We start from the raw sequence: 23119 nt of genomic DNA, 5'->3' as shown, positions 1-23119 counted from the left end.
AGATGGAGGCAGAAACTGGAGTGGTGTCTATAAGCCAAAGAATGTGAAGGATTTCCTGTAGCCATCAGAAGCTAGGAGAGAGGCATGGAATGAATTCCATCAGAAACTCCAAAGTAACCAACCCTGCTGGCACCCTGATTGCAGACTTTTGGTCTCTATAACTGTGAGAGAATAAATTTTTGTTGTTTTAAGCCACACAGTGGTAATTTGTTATAGCAATCCTAGGAAACTAATATATACATATAAGGTTGATTTCTCTAAATGAAATGACAGGGAGTATATGGGAACTTTCTGTTCTTTCTCCTCAGTTTTGTTGTGAACTTAAAACTTCTCTTAAAAAATAAAATTTTTTAATGGTTAAAAGTTATCTACATCTCGCATTGATTGCTTAATGATAACATTATATTTGCCTAAGTAAAAATGATATAATTATTACTCAAAAAAGGTATTATAGCATTTCCTTTTTAAACCAAAAGAAGACTCTTGGCTCTTCTTGCTTCTTTCACATACCTGAGGGGAAAACTAGAACCAACGACTCAGCTAGATTTCTTTTTAAACAAAAAGTCTGCTATCTGTGTCTAATTTTAATTAAAAGGGAAAGACTCCTTGCCAGCTACTCCCATGACCATCACTGCTGCTTCCACCACATAAAAGGAAAAATAGTGATAGCAACACGGTAGACACCCAGAGGGTCTCACAGGCTCTACAGAGATGAGAATGGTAGCTGAGAATTTGGCTAGGGATCTTACCAGAGGAGTTCACTGCAACTTCAGGAGGTGCCAAAGTGGTCCTGGAGCTGAGGACTCCAAGGAGCATTGTCTAAACATGGGACAACATGGGTGGTACAGCTCTGGGGAGGTTTGAGATCTTTACCATCACCATCGCCAGTATGATGAGGGAGGTTTGCCAGATCCTCAGTGGGCCTAGAGAGGATGGAGCAAACTAGCCCAGGAATGGATTCAGACCAGCAACACCTCCACAAGGCTAGGGTTGGGTTGAGACAGAGGGGCACTATTCACCCCCAACACCAAACATCCACAATCCATCACAGATTAAAGCAGGGAAAAGAGAGGGAAATCTGAAAGACTAAATCATACACAAGAATCCTATTCACCTTAACAGACTGTTCAATTACTTAACCAGACCAAATTTATCAGACTCAATTAAAAGCTACAGGTTTTTTCCCCATATCACCTAATGGAGTAGGTATGGGGGCTCACAAGAAAAAGCAAATTTGTCATAGAAAATCAGCGAAAGTTTCTTTGCACATCCATGTGCTAAAAGTAAATTTGTGACTCCACTGCACACATTTTTACTTATTGATCAAAATTTTTCAGCATGCTTGTGAAAGATTTGGAGCAAAATAGATGAGAACCAGTGGAGTGAATGAAGAAATGTTAGAGATTAAAGTAGAATTTCTCAACCCCAGCACTATTGACACTTTAGACCTAACAATTCCTTGTTGTGGAGTCTGTTCTGTGCATTTAAAGATGTTTAACACCATCTCTAACCTCTACTCACTAGATGCTAGTGGCATTTCCTTCCAGCCATGACAATAAACATGTCTCACAAAATTAGCAAATATTTTGTAGTGGGCAAACAAGCCCCCATTTGAAAACCCCTAGGCTAAATGTTACTTTCTCAGAGTCTTATAGTTTTAGTTTGTACATTTAGACTTCTTATCCATTTTGAGTTAATTTTTGTATATAATGTGAGGTAGTCAGTTTGCTGCCAAATGAGTTATAAAAAAGCTTTGAATTTTAATATATTTTTGGATTTTGGAAGTATATTTAAGGGACTGTGAGCTTGTATTATCCTGTCCTCTGGTCACAGATGGTCAAAGTAGACATGGACAAATCTCCTGAGCTAGAAAGATTGTCATTTTAAGGACTGTAGGTTATATCTATATTGACTAATGATGCTTGGAATTGTATATAGGTATTTTAGTCATCTGTTTTAGTCTTGGAGATGTTGAGTGTATTAGTCTGTTCTCACATTGCTATAAAGAACTACCTGAGACTGGATAATTTATAAAGAAAAGAGGTTTAATTGGCCCATGGTTCTGCTGGCTGTACAGGAAGCATGGCTTGGGAGGCCTCAGGAAACTTACAGTCATGACAGAAGGCAAAGAGGAAGGAGCCACGTCTTTCATGGCTGGAGCAGGAGGAAGGGAGAGAAGGGGAAGGTGTTACACACTTTTGAACAATGAGATTTTGTGAGAACTCACTCACTAGCATGAGAACAGCAAGGAGAAAATCTGCCCCCATGATACAGTCACTTCCCACCAGGCCCCTCCTCCAACACTGGGGATTACAATTTGACATGAGATTTGGGTGGGGATGCAAATCCAAACCATATCATTGAGTGATGAATAATACCATTTAATGTTTTGGGGAGGGCCCTGACACAGTGATAGAAAACAAATTAATATGCCTCCATTTTAGATACATGTTTGGGTTAGTAGTATGAATTATGTGCATCTTTTGCCTGCAATTTCATTTTTTACAGAACTGGCTGCCTACAAAGTTGATTGTTTTCTTCAAATTCCAGACTTTGGCTGCTCTATGATAACTATAATCATTATTTTCTTTGGGAGTTGTGTGTATCTTTGGTTTAAATATTTGCTCAGGATGGGCACAGTGGCTCATGCATGTAATCTCAGCACTTTGGGAGGCTGAGTGAGGCAGGTAGATCACTTGAGGCCAGGAGTTCAAGACCAGCCTGGCCAACATGGCAAAACCCCATTTCTACCAAAAATACAAAAATTATCCGGGCGTGGTGGCACACACCTGTAGTCCCAGCTACTTGGGAGGCTGAGGCAGGAGAATTGCTTGAATCTGGGAAGTGGAGTGAGCCAAGATTGCACCACTGTTTGATTGCCTGGGTGACAGAATGGGACTTTGTCTAAAAAACAAACGAACAAACAAAAAATCGCTCAAAAGAGATTGGAAGAACAGACCAGAAGAGAAGCATGCAGATCTGAAGTCCTTTTCACTGTAACCTGGAGGACAGTGTGTGAAAAGGAACTATACTGTGTCTGTCATAGCAGTGCCTAAGCAGGACAGTCAGTGAACAGCATGGTCCTAGTTAAGGCTGAATAAATCAGACTTTGGGAACTGTACTGTTAACTATAATGTATTGGCTTCCTGGAGCCAGGGTCCATACCATACTTTGCATGGCAGGAAACAGGAGTGCTTTCCGGAATACAATGCACGTTCCCACTGCCAATCATCCTCAAGGAAGAAATGTGGCCCATAGGTAGAAAAGGACAGACTTTTCTCTGGCTGGGTCTGTGAGAAAGATAAACTATGGTTTGGGGAGGAAAAGACAGCCTTGAAGGGACTTCTGCTGCTGTAGTCCTGACCTTGAGAGGGAAGCTGTATTCTATAATTCTGTGACCAACTGAGGGGTGACTGCTGAGAAACCCTCTGGGGTCAAGTATAGCCAGTAGATTCTAGAGTAATGATAGCTGTGTTTTGTTTTAAATAATCATCTTTCCTGTGTTATTGTAGTTCTTTTATCTTGAAGTCAGCAGTTAAATTTATAACACTATAGCCTAACATTTCCTGCATTTTGGGATTTTAGGGAGATGTCTATGTCTATACTTGGGGTAAGGTATTAAGGGGATACCTCTGGCAGGATGGAGAAATGACTTTGAGAGAGTAGGAAGAGATACTGTGAGAAACAAAGAAGTAGTCTGGAGTAAGAGATGGCAGGAAACAGTAAGAATATGTTTGTGGAAGATGTAAACATTTCCCAGGGCATCTTAGAAATGCTTGGGGAGTAGACAAAATTCCCCGAAGTTACATAAGATGAGGGCTTAGACTGTGTTAACAGAACCTGGGCAACATAAAGAGACTCTGTCTCTACAAAATGTTTAACAATTAGCTGGGTGTGGTGTGTGTGCTTGTGGTCCCAGCTACTAGGGAGGCTGAGGTGGGAGGATCACTTGAGCCCAGGAAATTGAGGCTGCAGTGAACTATGATCATGCCACTGCACTCTAGCCTGGGTGGCAGAGTGAGACCCTGACTCAAAAAACAAAACAACAACAAAAAAGACTATGTTAATAGAACATTAAAGAGAAAAGCAATCCCCTTGATTCTGAACTTGGGGGATGTTTGAAGGTTATACTTGTAACCCAAAGAAACTTAACTAAGGCATACCAAGATATGTTAGGACCTTTTAGAGGGCAAAGATCTGGGGCAAACCCTTGATTTGCCAGCCTTGGCAGGGTAGACCTGAATGTGGGGAGTGAGGAGCTTCCCCTGATTCCACATCTTTAAGCCACTCTGGCATACATGATAATGTCAGCTGTAGACGGTCTAATGCTGCTTGTGTCCTATCCTCTCCCACTTTTCACTATTCGTCAAAATATATCTAACCATATTCCCATCTGACTCCGATTCTTGGCTTCATCTCTTGTTTACAGTTCTGCTCCTGTTCATTGGACCAGCATTCATATTTGATCTTCCCTGTTGTATTCTTGGCCTTTTCCCAAGGAGTTGGCTCAGATCCACCTTAGGACTTCAGGTCTCAAAATGAAGTTGTGTTTGGGTTGATAAAAATTCTCTAAAATTAGATAGTGGTGATGGTTGTACAACTCTGAATGTACTAAAAAACACGGAAACATATATTTTATTGTATGCTTTATTTTATTTATTTATTACATATTTATACATATAAATATGTAATAAATATATTATAAATATATATTTTATATATATTTATAATATATTTATATATATTTATTGAGACCATCTCACTCTATTGCCCAGGCTGGAGTGCAGTGGTGTGATCTTGGCTCACTGCAACCTCCACCTCCCGGATTCAAGCAATTCTCTGGCTCAGCCTCCCAAGTAGCTGGGACTACAGGCACGTGCTGCCATGCCTGGCTAATTTTTTGTATTTTTAGTAGAGATGAAATTTCACCATGTTGGCCAGGCTGGTCTCGAACTCCTGACCTCAGATGATCCACCTGCCTCGGCCTCCCAAATTGCTGGGATTACAGGCATGAGCCACCGCGTCTGGTCTGAAACATATAGTTTAAATGTGTGAATTTCATAATATGTGAATATATAAGTATGGTATGTAAGTAAAACTGTTAAAAACATTAAGCTCTGGATCACTGGCCAGTGCACAGTAAAAATAATAGTAGTTTACATAGCATTCACTGTATACAATATAATGATCTAAACTCTTCATTTATAATTCTCACAACAGCTCTATCAGGTAGATATTATCATTATCCCTTCTTTTACAGAGGAGAAACATGAGATGCAGGGAAGTTGTGTAATTTTGTCTAGGTCTTACAGCTTATATGTGCTCAGAGCCAAGAGAAGAGCAGGGAATCTGGCTTCAAAACCAGTTCTGTTTACCATTATGCTATAGTGTGCTGTTAGGAAAGTGTGGGAAGTTAAGTGTGTCTGTTTTACCCAACAAAAAAGGAGATAAAGTTAGGTGCTAAGGATGAGAGTAGGAGCAGTCACTGAATGATGCAAATGTTTAGAATAATTACTGAAGTGAGTCAGAGGGTGTATCATTAATCTATTGTTGCATAATAAACTACTCCAAAACGTAGTGGCTTAAAACAAAAACCATTTATTTTGTTCATGAACCTGCTGGATAGTTTTGATCTGGGTCAGATTCATCTGATTCTGGTTTGTGATTGGTTGGTTGGCTGAGTCTAGTTTGTCCTGGAAGGATTCACTCACGTGTCTGTCTGTTGGTAGGCTGGCTGTCAACTGTGGTGATGAGGGTGACTGAATCATGTGTCTCTCATCCTGTATCAGGCTAGCCCCGGCTTGTTCACATGGCTACAGGATTACAAGATCATTCTAAGTTCCAACCTGCAAGTGTTTTTTAAATCTCTGCTTGCTCATGTATGCCAAAATGTCTCATTGGCCAAAGCAAATCCTGTGGTCAACCTGCATTCAAAAAGTAGTGAAATATTTATTATTATTATTATTTCAAATCCCCTACTTTAAGAAGCATGGTGTGGAGAAATAAATCCCACTTCTTTAGGGCAGGGAAAGAATGCATGGCTATTTTTGCAATCTGCTATAGAAGGAGAGGTAACAATGGTTAAAGATTAATGAGGGGTGTTAAGGGTCTAACTAAAATTAGAAATTATACTTTTGTCATAGCACAATCCCTATGATTTTACATTTTCTGTAGCATGGCTCAGCTTCTTAAAGGCAGATTGTGGTACTAGAGGTGGAAGAGAGTGAGAACTTTGGGAATTAGTCATGGTGCCCACTCAAAGAAGGTGGCAGTGGACCTAGGGATATGGTATTTCATGGATAGGGTGATACCCACCTGATGTGGCACTGGTGCTTAACAAAGGCAGTCCCATGCAGTAGAAGGTAGAGAGTAGAGATCACTATTTTAGTGAGATAGACGAGGCTAAACAACAAGAATTCCAGATAATTTTTGACCAGTCATTTTTGTTGTCACATGTGATGCATTCCTTAGAACATCCATAAATATGAGTGTGGAAGACAGGTGAATTGAAGAGAGAGTGAAGGCAAAAGCCAGAGATACACTAAATCTTAAAATTCTGTACACAATATAAACCACAATTCCCAGGAAGAGAGTGGCTTCAATTTTTAATAAATTGGAAAGTTGGGTTAGATAAGCATGCTTACTTTATTTTTTTTCCTTTCTTTTTAAAAATTTGTGAGTGGTTTGTGTATGTGTGAGAAGTACTGGCAGGGTTATACTTTACTCCTGAATGGGTTCATAGTGATGGTATAGTCAAATTTCTCTGCTGGACTGATGCCAAGGCTTCTGCTTTTCCATTTGCAAGGTTGTATATATTTTTAATAAAGCTTTATAATTGTAATGTAATTTCTAAACAATGTGAACATTTTTCAGGTATCAGTAGACATTTTTTTCCCTGTAAAACATGCTGTAAGGTGAGGTGCAGTGGCTCATGCCTGTAATCCCAATCTGCCTCTGGAAGCCAAGGCAGAAGAATTGCTTGAGGCCAGGAATTTGAGACCAGCCTGGGCAATATAGCAAAGGCCCTGCCTCTGCAAAAAAATATACGTAAGAATAACTGGGCATGGTGGTGTGGTAGCTGCTGGGAAGGCTGAGGCAGGAGGATTGCTTGAGCCTAGGAGTTCCAGGTTGCAGTGAGCTATGATTGCACCACTGTACACTTACCTGGGTGACACAGCGAGACTCTCTCTCTAAAATAAGTAAATAAAACATAAAATGTGCTATAGGGATTCTTTGGTGAATTTGATTTGATGACACGTCTTTGTTAAATAAGATGAAAGTAGTAAGTGTGACAAAACTTAAACCTACTATCTCCAACCAAAAAGCACAAAAATGTCTTAAATAATAACAATGACAACAATAATGAACATTTTTTGAACACTTTATATGTTTTAGGCATCTGATAAGCATTTACAGGTATTTGCTCATTTATTCTTCACAACATGTTATGAAATGACTACTAGTAAAGGGTATTGGTGTGTTTTAAAACTTCCTAAAATGTTCTTCAAATGTAATAATGGTAAGTTCACTCATACTAATCAACTATTAAATTAGTTTGAATTTGGCCGGGCGCGGTGGCTCACGCTTGTAATCCCAGCACTTTGGGAGGCCGAGGCGGGCGGATCACGAGGTCAGGAGATCGAGACCACGGTGAAACCCCGTCTCTACTAAAAAATACAAAAAATTAGCCAGGCGTGGTGGCGGGCGCCTGTAGTCCCAGCTACTCGGAGAGGCTGAGGCAGGAGAATGGCGTGAACCCGGGAGGTGGAGCTTGCAGTGAGCCGAGATTGAGCCACCGCACTCCAGCCTGGGTGACAGAGCGAGACTCCGTCTCAAAAAAAAAAAAAAAAAATTAGTTTGAATTTAAAACAGAGAAGCCATCCTTGACCAAAAGAGATTCAAATTTTCAGTTCAGATATTCCTTAAAAACTATATGATAAAAATCTGTTGTTATGCCATCTTATCAGTAATATTACTCATATTAAAATAACAGAACTTCTTTGAATTGATTTTATTCTTGATTTCCTGCCAAAAGATTCCCCTGGTATTTACTTTTTAAAAATGTCCAATTAAGCTTTACTTTCAGAACATTAACCATTTAAGTAATTAATTTACACAGTTTTATTAAAAGTTTAAAGTATTACTAATTTCATTCAACATTATTGTTGTTTAGTATATTCACTGAAATTTAAATGACCATTGACATATGGAATTTTTTTTTCTTTTTTTATCAATGTGCAGGTTTGTTACATATGTATCCATGTGCCATGTTGTTTTGCTGCACCCATTAACTCGTCATTTAGCATTAGGTATATCTCCTAATGCTGTCCCTCCCCCCTCCCCCACCCCACAACAGTCCCCGGAGTGTGATGTTCCCCTTCCTGTGTCCATGAGTTCTCATTGTTCAATTCCCACCTATGAGTGAGAACATGCGGTGTTTGGTTTTTTGTCCTTGCGATAGTTTACTGAGAATGATGTTTTCCAGTTTCATCCATGTCCCTACAAAGGACATGAACTCATCATTTTTTATGGCTGCATAGTATTCCATGCTGTATATGTGCCACATTTTCTTAATCCAGTCTATCGTTGTTGGACATTTGGGTTGGTTCCAACTCTCTGCTATTGTGAATAGTGCCGCAATAAACATACGTGTGCATGTGTCTTTATAGCAGCATGATTTATAGTCCTTTGGGTATATATCCAGTAATGGGATGGCTGGGTCAAATGGTATTTCTAGTTCTAGATCCCTGAGGAATCGCCACACTGACTTCCACAATGGTTGAACTAGTTTACAGTCCCACCAACAGTGTAAAAGTGTTCCTATTTCTCCACATCCTCTCCAGCACCTGTTGTTTCCTGACTTTTTAATGATGGCCATTCTAACTAGTGTGAGATGGTATCTCACTGTGGTTTTGATTTGCATTTCTCTGATGGCCAGTGATGATGAGCATTTTTTCATGTGTTTTTTGGCTGCATAAATGTCTTCTTTTGAGAAGTGTCTGTTCATGTCCTTCACCCACTTTTTGATGGGGTTGTTTGTTTTTTTCTTGTAAATTTGTTTGAGTTCATTGTAGATTCTGGATACTAGCCCTTTGTCAGATGAGTAGGTTGTGAAAATTTTCTCCCATTTTGTAGGTTGCCTGTTCACTCTAATGGCAGTTTCTTTTGCTATGCAGAAGCTCTTTAGCTTAATTAGATCCCATTTGTCAACTTTGGCTTTTGTTGCCATTGCTTTTGGTGTGTTAGACATGAAGTCCTTGCCCATGCCTATGTCCTGGTTGGTATTGCCTAGGTTTTCTTCTAGGGTTTTTATGGTTTTAGGTCTAACATTTAAGTCTTTAATCCATCTTGAATTAATTTTTGTATAAGGTGTAAGGAAGGGATCCAGTTTCAGCTTTCTACATATGGCTCACATTTTAATCTTAACATAAGATTCTTATAAAAGGTAAAGAGAAAGAAAACAGAATGCAAGAGAAACAGGAATTTTTTTGCAAAAAGAATAAGATTATAATATAAATTTAATCTTAAATGCAGCTTTCTTTTACAGTTTGAACTCTGATTTCCATGGCAACAGAACATCAGCCAGTTTTCTACTGTAGTGAAAAAGAGACAGTCTTTTTTGACAGTCATCCAAGAAAAGTCCTCTTCTTTTAAAGAAAGCCACATTGTTTTACTGTTAAGCTTTGTTCTTATATAAGGCTGTCATTTGGTATTCATTCAACATTTAGCATTGCTTTGGATACTGTAAGATTGTAGATGATTTATGTAAATTAATTAAAATTATGATGTTTACCAATCTTGGTGGCAGAATTTTGAGGATAAGAATAAGTCTAATCGTCTAATGATTCAGCACCAGGGGAAGCACACATATTAAAGACATTGAACAATTAAGTATTCCTGGATCCTTCTACAGCCAATTTTTAAATTTTAAATTTAGTAATTCTCCTGAAAGCAGGAAGTAAGTTGGTGTTTGGGAGCTTCTGATAATAATGATATACATTATGTATCATTTTATAGTATATACATGCTTTTAATTATGTATAGTCATGTGTCACTTAATAACAGGTGCTGCTTACATATGTTCTGAGAAATGCATTCTTAGGCAATTTCATCATTGTGTGAATATCATGGAATGTACTTACACAAACCTAGAGAGTATAGCTTACTACATACCTGGGCTCTATAGCCTAGCCTATTGCTCCTGGGCTAAAACCTGTATAGCATATTACTGTACTTAACGCTGTAGGCAATTGTAACACAATGGTAAGTATTTGGTAGATTATTCTAAACATAGAAAAGGTTCAGTAAAAATACGGTACAAAGGATAACAAATGATACACTTGTATAGGGTACTTATGAATAGAGCTTGCAGGACTGGAAGTTGTTCTGAGTGAATCAGTGAATGAATGGTGAGTGAATATGAAGGCCTAGGACATCACTGTACATTACTATAGAACTTATAAATACTGCATACTTAGGCTACCCTAAAATTATAAAAAAGTATTTTCTTTCTTCAATAATAAACCAATTCTAGTTTACTGTAACTTTTTTACTTTATTAACTTAATTTTTTTAGCTTTTTGACTCTTTGGCAATAATACTTTTCTTAAAACACCAACACATTGTACAGCTGTATGAAAATATTTTCTTTATATCCTTTTCCTATTCTTAACTTTCTTTTATTAAAAATTTTTAAAACGTTTAAAACTTTTTTATTAAGGACAAGACACAAACACTTGCATTAACCTAGATTTACACTGGGTCAGAATCATCAGTCATCTTCCATCTCCATATCGTTGTCCCTCTGGCAGGTCTTCCAGGGCAATAATACACATGGAGCTGTCCTCTCCCATGATAACAATGCCTTCCCTGGAATACCTCCTGAAGGAGCTGCCTGAGGTTGTTTTACAGTTAAACCTTTTTTTTTTTTTTTTAATAAATAGGAGTACACACTAAAATAATGATAAAAACCATAGTATAGTAAATACATAAACCAGTAACATGGTTGTTTATTATCACTATCAGGTATTACGTACTGTACATAATTGTATGTGCTATACTTTTACATGACTGGCAGCACAGTAGGTTTGTTTACACCAACAGCACCACAAACATGTGAGGATGGTTATGACATCACCAGGTGACAGGAATTTTTCAGCCCCATTATAATATTATTGGACCACTGTTGTATGTGTGGTCCATTATTTACCCAAATGTCTTTATGCATTGCATGACTATATTTCATTTCATTCTTACAGTGACCCTGTGAATTAGGTAAATTTACTCAGATAAACAACAAAATTAAAACTAGTAATTTAAATCTGGCTACAAATGGCAATGGAGGGCATTGAGATATAGCAAATGAAGAGTTCAAACAAAATTTTTCTTTTGTTTGAAATAAGCAGATAACTGGTAAAAGTGTATTTTAGTTTGATATCTTTGCGAGGTAGTGAAATAATTTATTAATTCATATTGTTCTTGACCGGAATACACTGAAACTAATTGTATCCACAAGGGAAATGCAGAAGGTGGGGAAAACCTTCTTCTGTTCCAAACTCTAGGACATATTATTTTTCACTTGAGGGAGAATGGATTGGTATGTAAGCTATGAACAATGATTACCCTTTCTCATAGCTCCTGAGCAACCTCTGCATACCTCTGGGATGGTAGCATTTATCATGTATCAGTTGTTTACTGTCTGTCCATCATGCTGGACAGAAAGCTTCTGGGATGTAGTGGATTTGTTGAACTAACTTTGCTTGTTGAGCATTAAACACTTTGAAATTTGAAAACAATTAGGAAATTTTGACTTTTTACCATTTGTTCTTTTTCATGTCTTAAAAACTAGATATTTTACCAGAACAAATTAGTTATCAGCTGCATGACACTCATTTTCAAAAATCACCTTATTGCCAGTATTCTACTGCTCAGTTTCCTCCAGCTTTACAGTCTGAATCTTTACAAAGTCATTTCAACACTTACAGATTGGATCCACAGTACAGTGATGGTGGGCAGTGTGGATTTAGTTCCTGTGAATTAAATAAACCCACTTATGTGGTTGCTCATGATGCTGAAGATGGATACCCTGGAATAAAAAGGTCCAGACCAACCTATTTTTCCTTGAGAAATAAGGGACAGGAAGAATTCTGTGTAGTTTGTGGTGATAAAGCATCAGGATATCATTATAATGCACTTACTTGTGAAGGTTACAAAGGTAAGGATAAGATTAAAATAAAATTGAAATCTTAGTACAAAATTTTAGGCATGTGAGAATACTCTTACTTTTTAAAGTATGAGAGTTAAAACCAGGGAGAGCCATGCTGTGTTTAAATGGATCAATCTGTGGGATCAAAGACATGAAAATGGAATGAATGTGAAGTTTATATATTTTTCATTTTTCATGAGGACTTTTACATTTAAATGTATAATTTGATATTTACAGAGTAGAAGGTTTCCATATTCCTAGATCAGTCTCGTGTTGGAAGAGAAAATGATGTTTTAAAAGATCTGAATGTTTACTATCACATCTTTTTATGTGGTTGCTATAATTCATGCATTTGGAGGAAATTTGAATTGAATGACTTATAAGAGTCTATATTTTTTAATGCTTTGCAAAAACAAATTAAAGGTCTGAAAGTGAAGACCATTGCATTTTCCAAGAGTGAAACAGTCCTTGATAAAATTTGAGGTTTTGAAATACTCCTGCCTGGCTTTTATTAAAAAATGCAGTTTGGGAAGAGAACTTGCGAATCATTAGGTCAACATAGTAGGAAAACATGTCTGGTAGAGGTTCAGAGTGAAGTTGCACTGTTACAATCTTACAGGTCACCCCTTACAAAGAATAGCTAAATGAAGACTATGGGAAATGAAGTAACAGCTTTGTGAACAGAATAGCTGGGCACATGTTTGCTTACTCTTGAAATGCAAGGCCTTGCTATTAAAACTAGATTGACAAATGAGACATAGTTCTGGAAACCAAAGTTGAACTTTTTACTCTTTTTGTTGCATCTAAATCCTGCAACTCCCACTCTCAAGTGTCTATGGAAAAAGACGATATGGCTGGACTTTAAGAGGGATATTGACTAAGTTTATTGACGTCACTGCTTGGAATGGAAGAAAAAGATAGCAGGGATTATTGCATAAGAACAGGAATTGAAGGAGGAAATATGAAGAGGAACTACTATGCATGGATTTAGAAAGTGAAAGAGAGAATGTAGACCTCCCTCTCCCCCTGCCAAACATGGCCCCCTCAATGTCTCAGTCCAAATAAACTAGCAACACTTTCTCATCTGGGAAAGTGCTAAAAAAGAGACATATGTAGGGAAGTAAGTTTGGCAGAATATTTCTTCCTTTGTGGGTTGAGTGGAAATGTGAGAGAAGAAAAAAGATTTTCTCTATAGTTTTATTTTACATGACCACCTATTCTTTAAAGGAAGTCTTGAGAGATGCTTCATTAAATCTTGATATTCTGTAAAATGTAGTTTAAAAAATGCTTTTAGCTGATATAACCACAGTAAAATAGAGAGTTGACTTAATGTAATAGAGCTATTGAGTTTAATTTCCAGATGTGATTACTGAAAGGAATAACCTTGGAATAGAATACATGAATCAGGAGAGGATTAAGACAACTATCCAGATAAATGTATATCAAACAAACTTATTGAGCGAAAAAACATTTTATTGAAATAATTTAGTTAACTTGATTAATATGAAGGCATATATTAATAAAAATAATTAACTAGAAATACCTATGGCAAAAAATTTTAAAACTTTGTTATTAGGTTTTTTTCAACGTAGCATCAACAAAAATGCAGTATATAGTTGCAGGAATGGTAGTCACTGTAAAACGGACATGTACATGCGTAGAAAATGTCAAGAGTGCAGACTGAAAAAGTGTAAGGCAGTAAGAATGTTGGCAGAATGTAAGTGCCATGTGTTTTGCTTTTTTCTGAGGCGGATTTTGATTTTTTTTTTACCTTACTGAGAACTTAATGCATTCTTCAGGTTGTCATTTTGAATGTCTACTTATTTGTTTGGATTTAAGCTATTTCTCTAGCAAACTACTCAATTTGGATGGCCAGTTACGAATGTAAGTAATTATTTCCATAGACCCTGCTCCATACTATCTTGCTCTAATTTTGGAAATAATCACATTTTCTTCTTAATTGAAAATCTTTGTATTTTCATGTTACTTAACCTAAAGTCATGTATTGCATCTAGAAAGAGCAGAATTTTAAGTCAGTAGTTTCCAAAAGCTTACAAGATACCTAGTTATGTAGCATCTGCTGGTAATTAACACACAAGTGTTAAAACTCAACTCTATAGGCAGAAGAGTATGTAATCTTTTTGAATCCCTTCTATGTTCACTGTGTTTTTTGCTTAGATTATATGATGTTATTTAATCCTTACAGTAGTACTACAATTTTGACATAATTTCCTCAATTTCTCCTATTCCTTGTGGCTTAATTTTTAAATTAATTTTTTTCTTGTTTCCCTCCCTCCCTCTTTTTTTTTTTTTTTTCTAGGCAAGGCTTGCTCTGTTACCCAAGCTGTGAGTGCAATGGTGCAATCACAGCTCACTGCAGCTTCCACCTCTGGCCTTAGCTTCTTGAGTAGCTGGGACCACAGGCACATGCCACCATATCTGGCTAATTAAAATAAAATTCTTGTGTAGAGATGAGACGTTGCTTTATTGCCCAAACTGCTTTCAAACTCCTGGGCTCAGTGATCCTCCCACCTCAGACTTCCAAAGTGCTGGGATTATAGGCATCCCATCATGCCCAGCTAATTTTTCTTTAAAGAGTACTATTAATGTTTTCTTTTCATGTCTAATCTAGGCTTGTTCAAACTCTTATTATTTTGCATTTATGCTATTATATTAGTTTCCTGGCCATTTCTTCATTCTCTCTTTTTGGTCAATTTATCTTTAGCTGTCATAATAATCTTCATTTTTTTTATTAAGCTATACTCTTGTGCAATAAATGCCCATGCAATATTCCTTTTATTTCATACTGATTATTATTATAAAACCCAATCTCTTTTGTCAAAGTTCTTCATCAAAAGGATTCCTATTACTTAAAATTTTAGAAATGTTATAGATCTTAAGGTTATCCTGTCCAACTAGCCTGAATCCTTTACTTTAGCCCTGTTTTAGTTAGCTTGTGCTGCCATAAGAAATACCATAAACTGGGTGGTTTAAAAAGAAATTTATTGTCTTACAATTCTGGAGGCAGGAAGTCTGAGATCAGGGTGCCAGCACAGTTTGGTTCTGATGAGGGCTCCCTTCCTAGCTTGCAGATGTCTGCCTTTTCTGTGTGTCTTTACACAGTGGAGAGAAGAAAGAGCAAGCTCACCAGTGTCTTTTCTTAGAAGGCCACAAATCCCATCACCAGAGCTCCACCCCTCATGACCTTATCTAAACATAATTACTTCCCAAAGGCTCCATCTCCAAATTCCATCACATTGGGGGTGAGGGCTTCAATACATGAATTTTGAAGGATGCAATTCAGTTCCTAGCAATCCCTGGTAAGTTATCTTTTAACCTATACCTGAAAACCTATGTGAAAAGGAACTCATTTTCTCCCAGGACAATCCATAAATGAGATCAGTCCTCCTTTCCTCTAAACTTGAAGGAATTATTCCAAAATTGAAAAAAGAGAATCGATATGAGTGTAGTTGTCATGGAATATGAATATAAACATTATTCAAATGTTATTTATATGCTTTCCAGTCTCCCGCTGCATCTTTCTATGCCTCTCTCTCTCTCTCTCGTTTATCCTTCTATATTTGAATTTCTGGCTGTCTGACCCCATATTCTAGGTAAAAGGAGTTTTCATCAGGAAAGCCCTGGATTTTTATGTGGCTTGGTTTCATTCCATAAGCATACAACTGAAATGATGGAACTGGAAAAAAGATGAACCAAAAGTATTAAATACACAGTACATTCCTATCTTCATGGAATACAGGAGTCCCAGTAAAGTAATCAGCATATCATTAAAACTTTGTGATTCCTATGGAGTACACCAAGCTAGTACACTTGCTTCTCAAGCATTTGGTGCCTATTTATCTGAGAGATGTGTTCACAGAACAATGTGCATATCTCTCTAGACTTAAGTCTGCTTAAATCTATATGTGTCAAATAAAACACAGAACAATGGAGATATTTTATTTGAAAGGCGCCGTGCAAGGGGGGAAGGGACTTTTGCAATAGGGCAAGGGGGACTACTGCAATAGGACGAATGCTGTAGTTAAAAGATATACAAGCCATTCAAGAGTTAGGCAAAGAAGAGTTTATAGAAAGGAATAAATAAAGCTAGAAAGAACTGATTATAGAGTAGGATAAAAAGGTGATATGATCAGATAATGTATCAGAGAATGTTTTACTCTGAGTCTAGCCTAGTCTCAGAAAGCTATGTTTGCTGGCTCAGGCTTAGGGTGGATCAAAGTTTCAGGGCCTGGAGCAAGAAATGAAGGTTAGCCAAAGTTTGATTAATACATATTATGTTTTGATTGATCAGTGGGGATAAAACAGTTAAGATAATCATTCAGGAAGCAGAGAATGTGAATTTGCACGGTCTGCGTCTGGCTTTGTCATAGGTAAACAAAGGGGCATCCACGAGTCTTACCTAAGTCAGATTGGGAAAGGTAGTTCTTTGCAGGAAGCCATTTTCCAGAACATAAAAGGATGGGAAGATTCCTTTAGCTTTCGCTATTTTATAGGAGCATGGGACTCAGGTAAAATTTGAAATTGTCAAGACCTAGTGATTTGAGGGTTGCCCCAAGTTTGCCCTAAAGTAATGCATGACTTTGTTTTTATGATCCTGCCACCATTACCATAGATATTCATACTACACTCACCATTAAATTGAAGTAATATACTTTTTCTTTTTTTCAGTTTCGTAAGTAGTTATAGAAGCCTGTACAAACAGAGCCTGTACAACATTATTTTCTTTCCTGTGGAGTCCTAATTCCCTTGCCATATGATGATACTTTAAGTATCTGAATATAGCTATCTTGTTCCTCATGAATTCCTTTCTCTCATTTTAAAGTATCATGTCCACTACCAAACATGGTAATCAAACATGTGCAAAGCAGAGAGGAATTCAGTCTTTCTAGGTACTATGGGTATATTAATATAGTTTAAGAACACATTGGCTTTTAAAGGTGGCTGCACTATAGATCCTTTTTCTCTGTTTTAATCTCAGCTCAATCTTACTGGCTGCTAGTAAGTCTGGACCCTGAAACTATTATCTTATATTGAGCTAAGAGTTGACAGACTACCTCCTTTTGCTTGTACATGTACTGCTATTAATTTACTGTTACTAACCAGTTCACTCTAGAGTTCAAAAGTTGTATGCCAAGGACAAATTTGATTTATTAGCAAGGGTGTCCCCTAACCACACTCTGAGGTATGATTACCGTAGGATATCCCAGGTAGTGGAAGTCATTTGAAGTGAGATGAGTTGTAATGTCATGGTTCCAGATTATTAGTGAATTAAGATCCTAGCCAAAGGTTGCAGACATAGGAGACCAAGTCCTCTACTTTCAGGGGAGCTGGTGAGATCTAAGAATGTTTATAGGCCACTAGAAAAATAGGCGAGGGCTCAAGAGAAGGTTTCACTCTCACTGGGGAGCTGAACAGAAAGCTAATAAAAATAAAAAATAGAACCGACCGTTTTCCACATATCTTACTTAATTCTCACTATAACCACAATGAAATACGCATTTTATCATTCCATTTTATGCATGAGGAAAGCAAGTCATAGAGTCACATAGCTAACTAGGTGGTAGAGCCAACATTCAAACCCAGGCATGCTGACCAGCTCCAGTATTGGTTATGTTAAACATTATGTGGTGCTACAGTCAGAAATACAATGTGTGTGACTGTGTCCTCCTTCATGTTATTCAAGATTGGTTCAGAAACATTGCAAAGCCGACCTTGCAGGTTAAAGATACTAGCACTTCCTGCTAAAGAGCACTGGAAAAGTCAGGGACTGATATCATGTGCAGGTCTTAATATCTATCTTCAGTAAACTTTTCCTTTGTTATATTTCAGCATAATATTCAGTCTGAAGAGCTTTTAAAATTTTTTTTGTCATATGATGTTTGGGTTATTTCTTTAAGATAACATTGACAATTTGATCCATATTGTGGTTTAAAATATTGTCTAGAACTAGATGAAATGTGAAACCTTATGACTTACCATTAAAAATATTCTTATAGACTGGCATTTATCTATTTATCAACTTTCTTTGAATATGGTTCCTCAAGTAGTTATTACTTTACACCAACAATCTTGAATCCAACCTACATCTCCATTCTGGCTCTAAGCATATATCAAGAGGACTTGTGAAATGATGTGTTAAATTCCTTATATGCTTTGTCTAAAGTATTTCCTTGATCTTCCATTCTAAGCATCTGTCCAAGACAGAATTGAAATTAAGCTGACATGATTAGTTGTTCTGTTAATTTATACTGGGTTTCACTGATTATTGCTTTTCCTTTTGAGTTTCCATAAACAAATTGTTCAGGTTTAGTTTGTATGAATTTATCTTTCTGCCTCTTTTTGAAAATCATTATGAAGCATTCTGACTTCTAATGACATTTCCCTTATTATCTACTATTCCTCCAATATCAGACTATAGTTCAGTTCTATAGAAACTAATGTTTTTCAGTTGAAGAGATATAAATGCATTAAGAACACTTGCTTTTAAAGAATTTTTTCACCCATTTAGATGACCATTTTATTTTGTGCTGTCCAAAAAGGTTGACTTGTTTCCTTTAAGTTGTCATCAATATTACGTACAGGCACCAAGCTATGAGTCTCATTTCTTGCTTTGAATGTAACTAAAAACATGCCCTTTTCCCATATATCATGGACTCCATTTTGACATGGCTTCTTATTTTTCTTTTTCTTTTTCCTTTTTTTTGAAACAGGATCTCACTCTGTTGCTCAGTCTGTGGAGTGCAGTGGTGTGATTACAGCTCACTGAAGACCCGACCTCCTGGGCTCAGGTGATCCTCCCACCTCAGCCTCCTGGGTAGCTGGGACTACAGACACACACACCATGTCTGGCTAATTTTTATATTTTTTGCAGAGATAGGGTTTCACCATGTTGCCCAGGCTGTTCTCAAACTCCTGCATGGCCCCTTTCTTTAAAGGAGTCTATAATTTCTCTTTCCAAACAGTTAATTGTTAATTTGAAATCTTTCTGTAGTCGAAATTCTTTACCACCATTTCCTCTTGTGCCTGTGTAAGATTTTATGAATTTATTTTCCACCCTTTCATGACTTATCTTCACTTCTCTGCCATTCCCTTTTCCTTTAGGGTACTCTTCTTTCTCATAACTAAAACCTCTTAAAATATACATCTTTAGTAAGCCTCCCCACAATTAATTCCCTCTGATTCTAATGACTCCTTTTCTTTATATAATTTTTGCATTTGTGTATTCAGTTCTAATGTTTTAATATTTGATATTCTTTAAATGGCTTCGTATTTTGATATATTCTTGTTTCCCAACAAAATAATGAAATAATTTAGAAAGAGGCTAAGGCTTTTTTTTTTTTTTTCTACCTCAGCTCTTGATATACTTTTTATGTGATTGGTATGTTTTAAACACTTAGGAAAAAATGATGAACATAATAAATGATAAAGATTAATATTTGGTTAGTTTTAGTAGTTATTTACAACAACTGTTGCTCTTCAGGTAGAAGTTCTAGTTGAAGATTCAAAGATGTGTAAAGGTGGCAAGCCAAAAATAAAAATTGTTCACTTTATAAAGAGTGTCCACTGCCTTGTCTTGATTATAAGAAAAAAATTGACTGAGCTGATTTTGAACATCACAAGATACTCTCTTGACCATATGATGTAAAAATCAAAGATAAAAGCCTGTAGCTAAGGTAGTTTAACTGCTTTATGAGTTGATATTTTATGTTGTTTCCAAAATATAATTAACGTGAAAATTGTTCTAATATTAAAAAGTCTAAATTTATAATTTGGAGATGCAAAATTAATGTATAATTTATGTCTAGGATCACTATGTACTTTTAAGTAGACAAGATAGTTGTGGAATGAAAAGGAGAAAGTTATGTAGTAAATGTAATTGCTATGTACATACTTGCCCCAAAGAAGGATTCTTTGTAAAAAGACAAGTCTATGATGATATATGTATATATATGTGCACAATATAAGAGAATTTTAATCCTATCATGTTATCTGTCATATCAAAAACATTTTATATGAATTTTGTAATAACACAGGTTTGCTCACAGAAATCCAATGTAAATCAAAGAGACTTCAAAAGAACTTTAAGCAGAAGAATCATTTTTACTCTAACATCAAAGTGGAAGAGGAAGGAGTAGACAACACATTTCTATCATCCACCACTAGATCTGGAAAAGTGGCAAGGCTTTTCTTATAAAATTTGTTTCTTTAATTATGGTGTTTTGTTTAATAACTATGAATTCTATATTTATAATTTTCCTCCTGTATTTTCTTATAGATTCAGGAAAGCATGGAACTAACTCAAGAGGAACATCAACTCATTAATAACATTGTGGCTGCTCATCAAAAATATAGCATTCCTTTAGAAGAAACAAATTTGTATGTGTTCATTAGTGAAAGAAATAATGTATAATTATGTTGGGAAACAAAGGCACAAGCGTAACAGTTTAAAATTTCAAAAGATACTTGAAAAAATAAAATTCATTAATCTTATTGCTTTTTTATGGGTTAGCTGCAGGAACATGCAAATCCTGACTGAGCTTTTTGCGACTCTCAGAGACAGCAGTCTTACACATACGTGGGCTAATGAATTTTACCAAGGGGCTCCCACGTAATTACCTTTGGGAAAAATTAATTTAATACTTAAGCTAATTTTATAAAAAGTTCCCTGTTTTAAGGGAAGTGGATATTTTAGGAAAAGGAAAAAACCCTCTATTTTTTCACCAACGTTTTGTTTCTTTTTTCTTTTTTTTTCTTTTTTTTTTTTTTTTTTTGAGACGGGGTCTTACCCTGTTGCCCAGGCTGGAGTGCAGTGGCATGATCACAGTTCACTGCAGCCTTGAATTCTTGGGCTCACGTGATTCTCCCATCTCAGCCTGCTGAGTAGCTGGGACTATAGGCATGCACACCATGCTCGGCTAATTTTTGTATTTTTTGTAGACAGAGGGTTTCACCATTTTGCCCAAGCTGATCTTAAACTCCTGGGCTCACAAAGCTGCCTCTCAATGCAAAAACGTGTTTATTTTGTCTGCTTTAATCAGATGGGTGAAAACCTAAATATTAAAAAATACTGCTCAGAGCGTAGAATTCAAATAAAGAGGCTAGGAAGAGTAGTGTGGTGAGGGGAGTAAGGATGGTTAATGGGTACAAAAATATAGTTAGAGTTAATAAGATCTAGTATTTGATATCACAACATGTTGATTACAGTCAACAATAATTTATTGTACATTTAAAAATAACTAAAAGAGGCTAATGCAGTGGCTCACACCTGTAATTCCAGCACTTTGGGAGGCCCAGGCAGGAGAATTACTTGAGCCCAGGAGTTTGAGACAAGTCTGGTCAACACAGCAAGACCCCATTTCAACAAAAAATTAAAAAAATCTCAGGCCTGGTGGTGTGTGCCTGTGGTCCCAGCTACTCAGAAGGCTGAGGCTAGAAGATTGCTTGAGCCCAGGAGTTCCAGGTTACAGTGAGCTGTGATCACACCACTGCACTCTAGGGCAACAGAGTGAGAACTTTGTCTCTAAACAACAACAACAAAAAACCCCACAAAACTATAACTGGAATATTTGTAACACAAAGAAAGATAAATGCTTGAGGTGATGGATACCCATTTTTCCTGATGTGATTATTACACGTTGTATACCTGTATCGAAATATCTTATGTACCCTATAAATATATATACCTACGATATACCCATAAGAATTAAAAATAAAAAAGTGAAATTATTCAAATGACTTCAAAGACTTGAAGGTTAATGACAAGTTAATGGGTGCAGCACACCAACATGGCACATGTATACATATGTAACAAACCTGCACGTTGTGCACATGTACCCTAAAACTTAAAGTATAATTAAAAAAAAAAAAGACTTGAGAGTTAAGACAAACAAAAGGTTAATTGTTTATTTTTGGAAAATGACTTTTTTTCCTATAAAGCATGTAACAAAGAAAATTCCCTGTATGATACTGAAAAATCAAACCACTGTTGGCCAAAACTTAGCTGTCTATTTACATGTACAGATATCTCATTGTAAACATAAATTCTTCAAGGCTAAATCAACTATGTTTAATTTGCTCTTGCCATAGGAAAAATATAATTCAGTTCTGATAGAAGTGCCCCAAAATATTACCATGTGGAATCAAGAATTTATTTCAAATTTGAAATAACATATTATGATTATTCTAAGGGAGCATTTAGGATTCATACTATTATATGAATAATTTAAAATGTTAAAATACTACATCTGAAAATTATCTTTTGATTATCGATTTCAAACAATTATGTGATCTTCTCTTTAAAGGATTTGAAAATTTGACCAGTGAGGATCAAACTGCACTACAGAAGGGATCAAAAACTGAAGTGATATTTCTCCATGGGGCCCAACTTTACAGTCAGAAAGAATCAGCCTCTGAAAGTAAAAATGGATTTCTTTCTAACTTTAATGTTAATAATTACTGTTAAATTTAGCAACAAATTGTATAACATTGAGGTATTTTTATTTTAATTTTGCCAGTTACTATAGGCAAAAATACTTAATAATAGCTCTTTATAAGTAGTTTAATAAAAAGCTATTTTTTATTATATAGTGTCATGGAAAACACGTTTTTGGAGGGTCTCTTATACAATCTTTCTATAAAGTACAAACTATTAATTTGACTTCATGTTTCAGTAATAAAAATTATAAATCTATCATTTGCTGGGAGTATTTCTGATCTAACAACTATGCTGGATTCTGAAAGATTGAGTTTAAAGATTAGAAAGAAAATCAGGCTTTATATTTTTCCTTTTTACTAGGTTCTGTGAGAATATTAAATCATTCAGATTATACACCAAATTGTCACAGTAGGAGTGGTGATAGACGTCTTATTTGTTCTATGGAAAAATTTTACAATG

The 23119-nt window shown here is 36.3% G+C and overlaps 1 protein-coding gene across 1 annotated transcript; it reads left to right on the top strand.

Moving 5' to 3' along the window:
* The first annotated feature begins 835 nt into the window (after positions 1–835).
* Positions 836–22687, top strand: LOC116467944 (bile acid receptor-like). The gene is given in 8 exon segments (XM_032151556.2): positions 836–887; positions 11848–12213; positions 13781–13921; positions 20259–20401; positions 20501–20605; positions 20735–20753; positions 20756–20833; positions 22527–22687. Coding segments are annotated over 8 exon segments (1065 nt in total).
* Positions 22688–23119: the final 432 nt, after the last annotated feature.

Source organism: Hylobates moloch, unplaced genomic scaffold, assembly GCF_009828535.3.
Source record: "Hylobates moloch isolate HMO894 unplaced genomic scaffold, HMol_V3 SCAFFOLD_5, whole genome shotgun sequence".
Taxonomy (NCBI): domain Eukaryota; kingdom Metazoa; phylum Chordata; class Mammalia; order Primates; family Hylobatidae; genus Hylobates; species Hylobates moloch.
The sequence above is the reverse complement of the archived record's forward strand: the minus strand, read 5'-3'. Positions and strand labels throughout refer to the sequence as shown.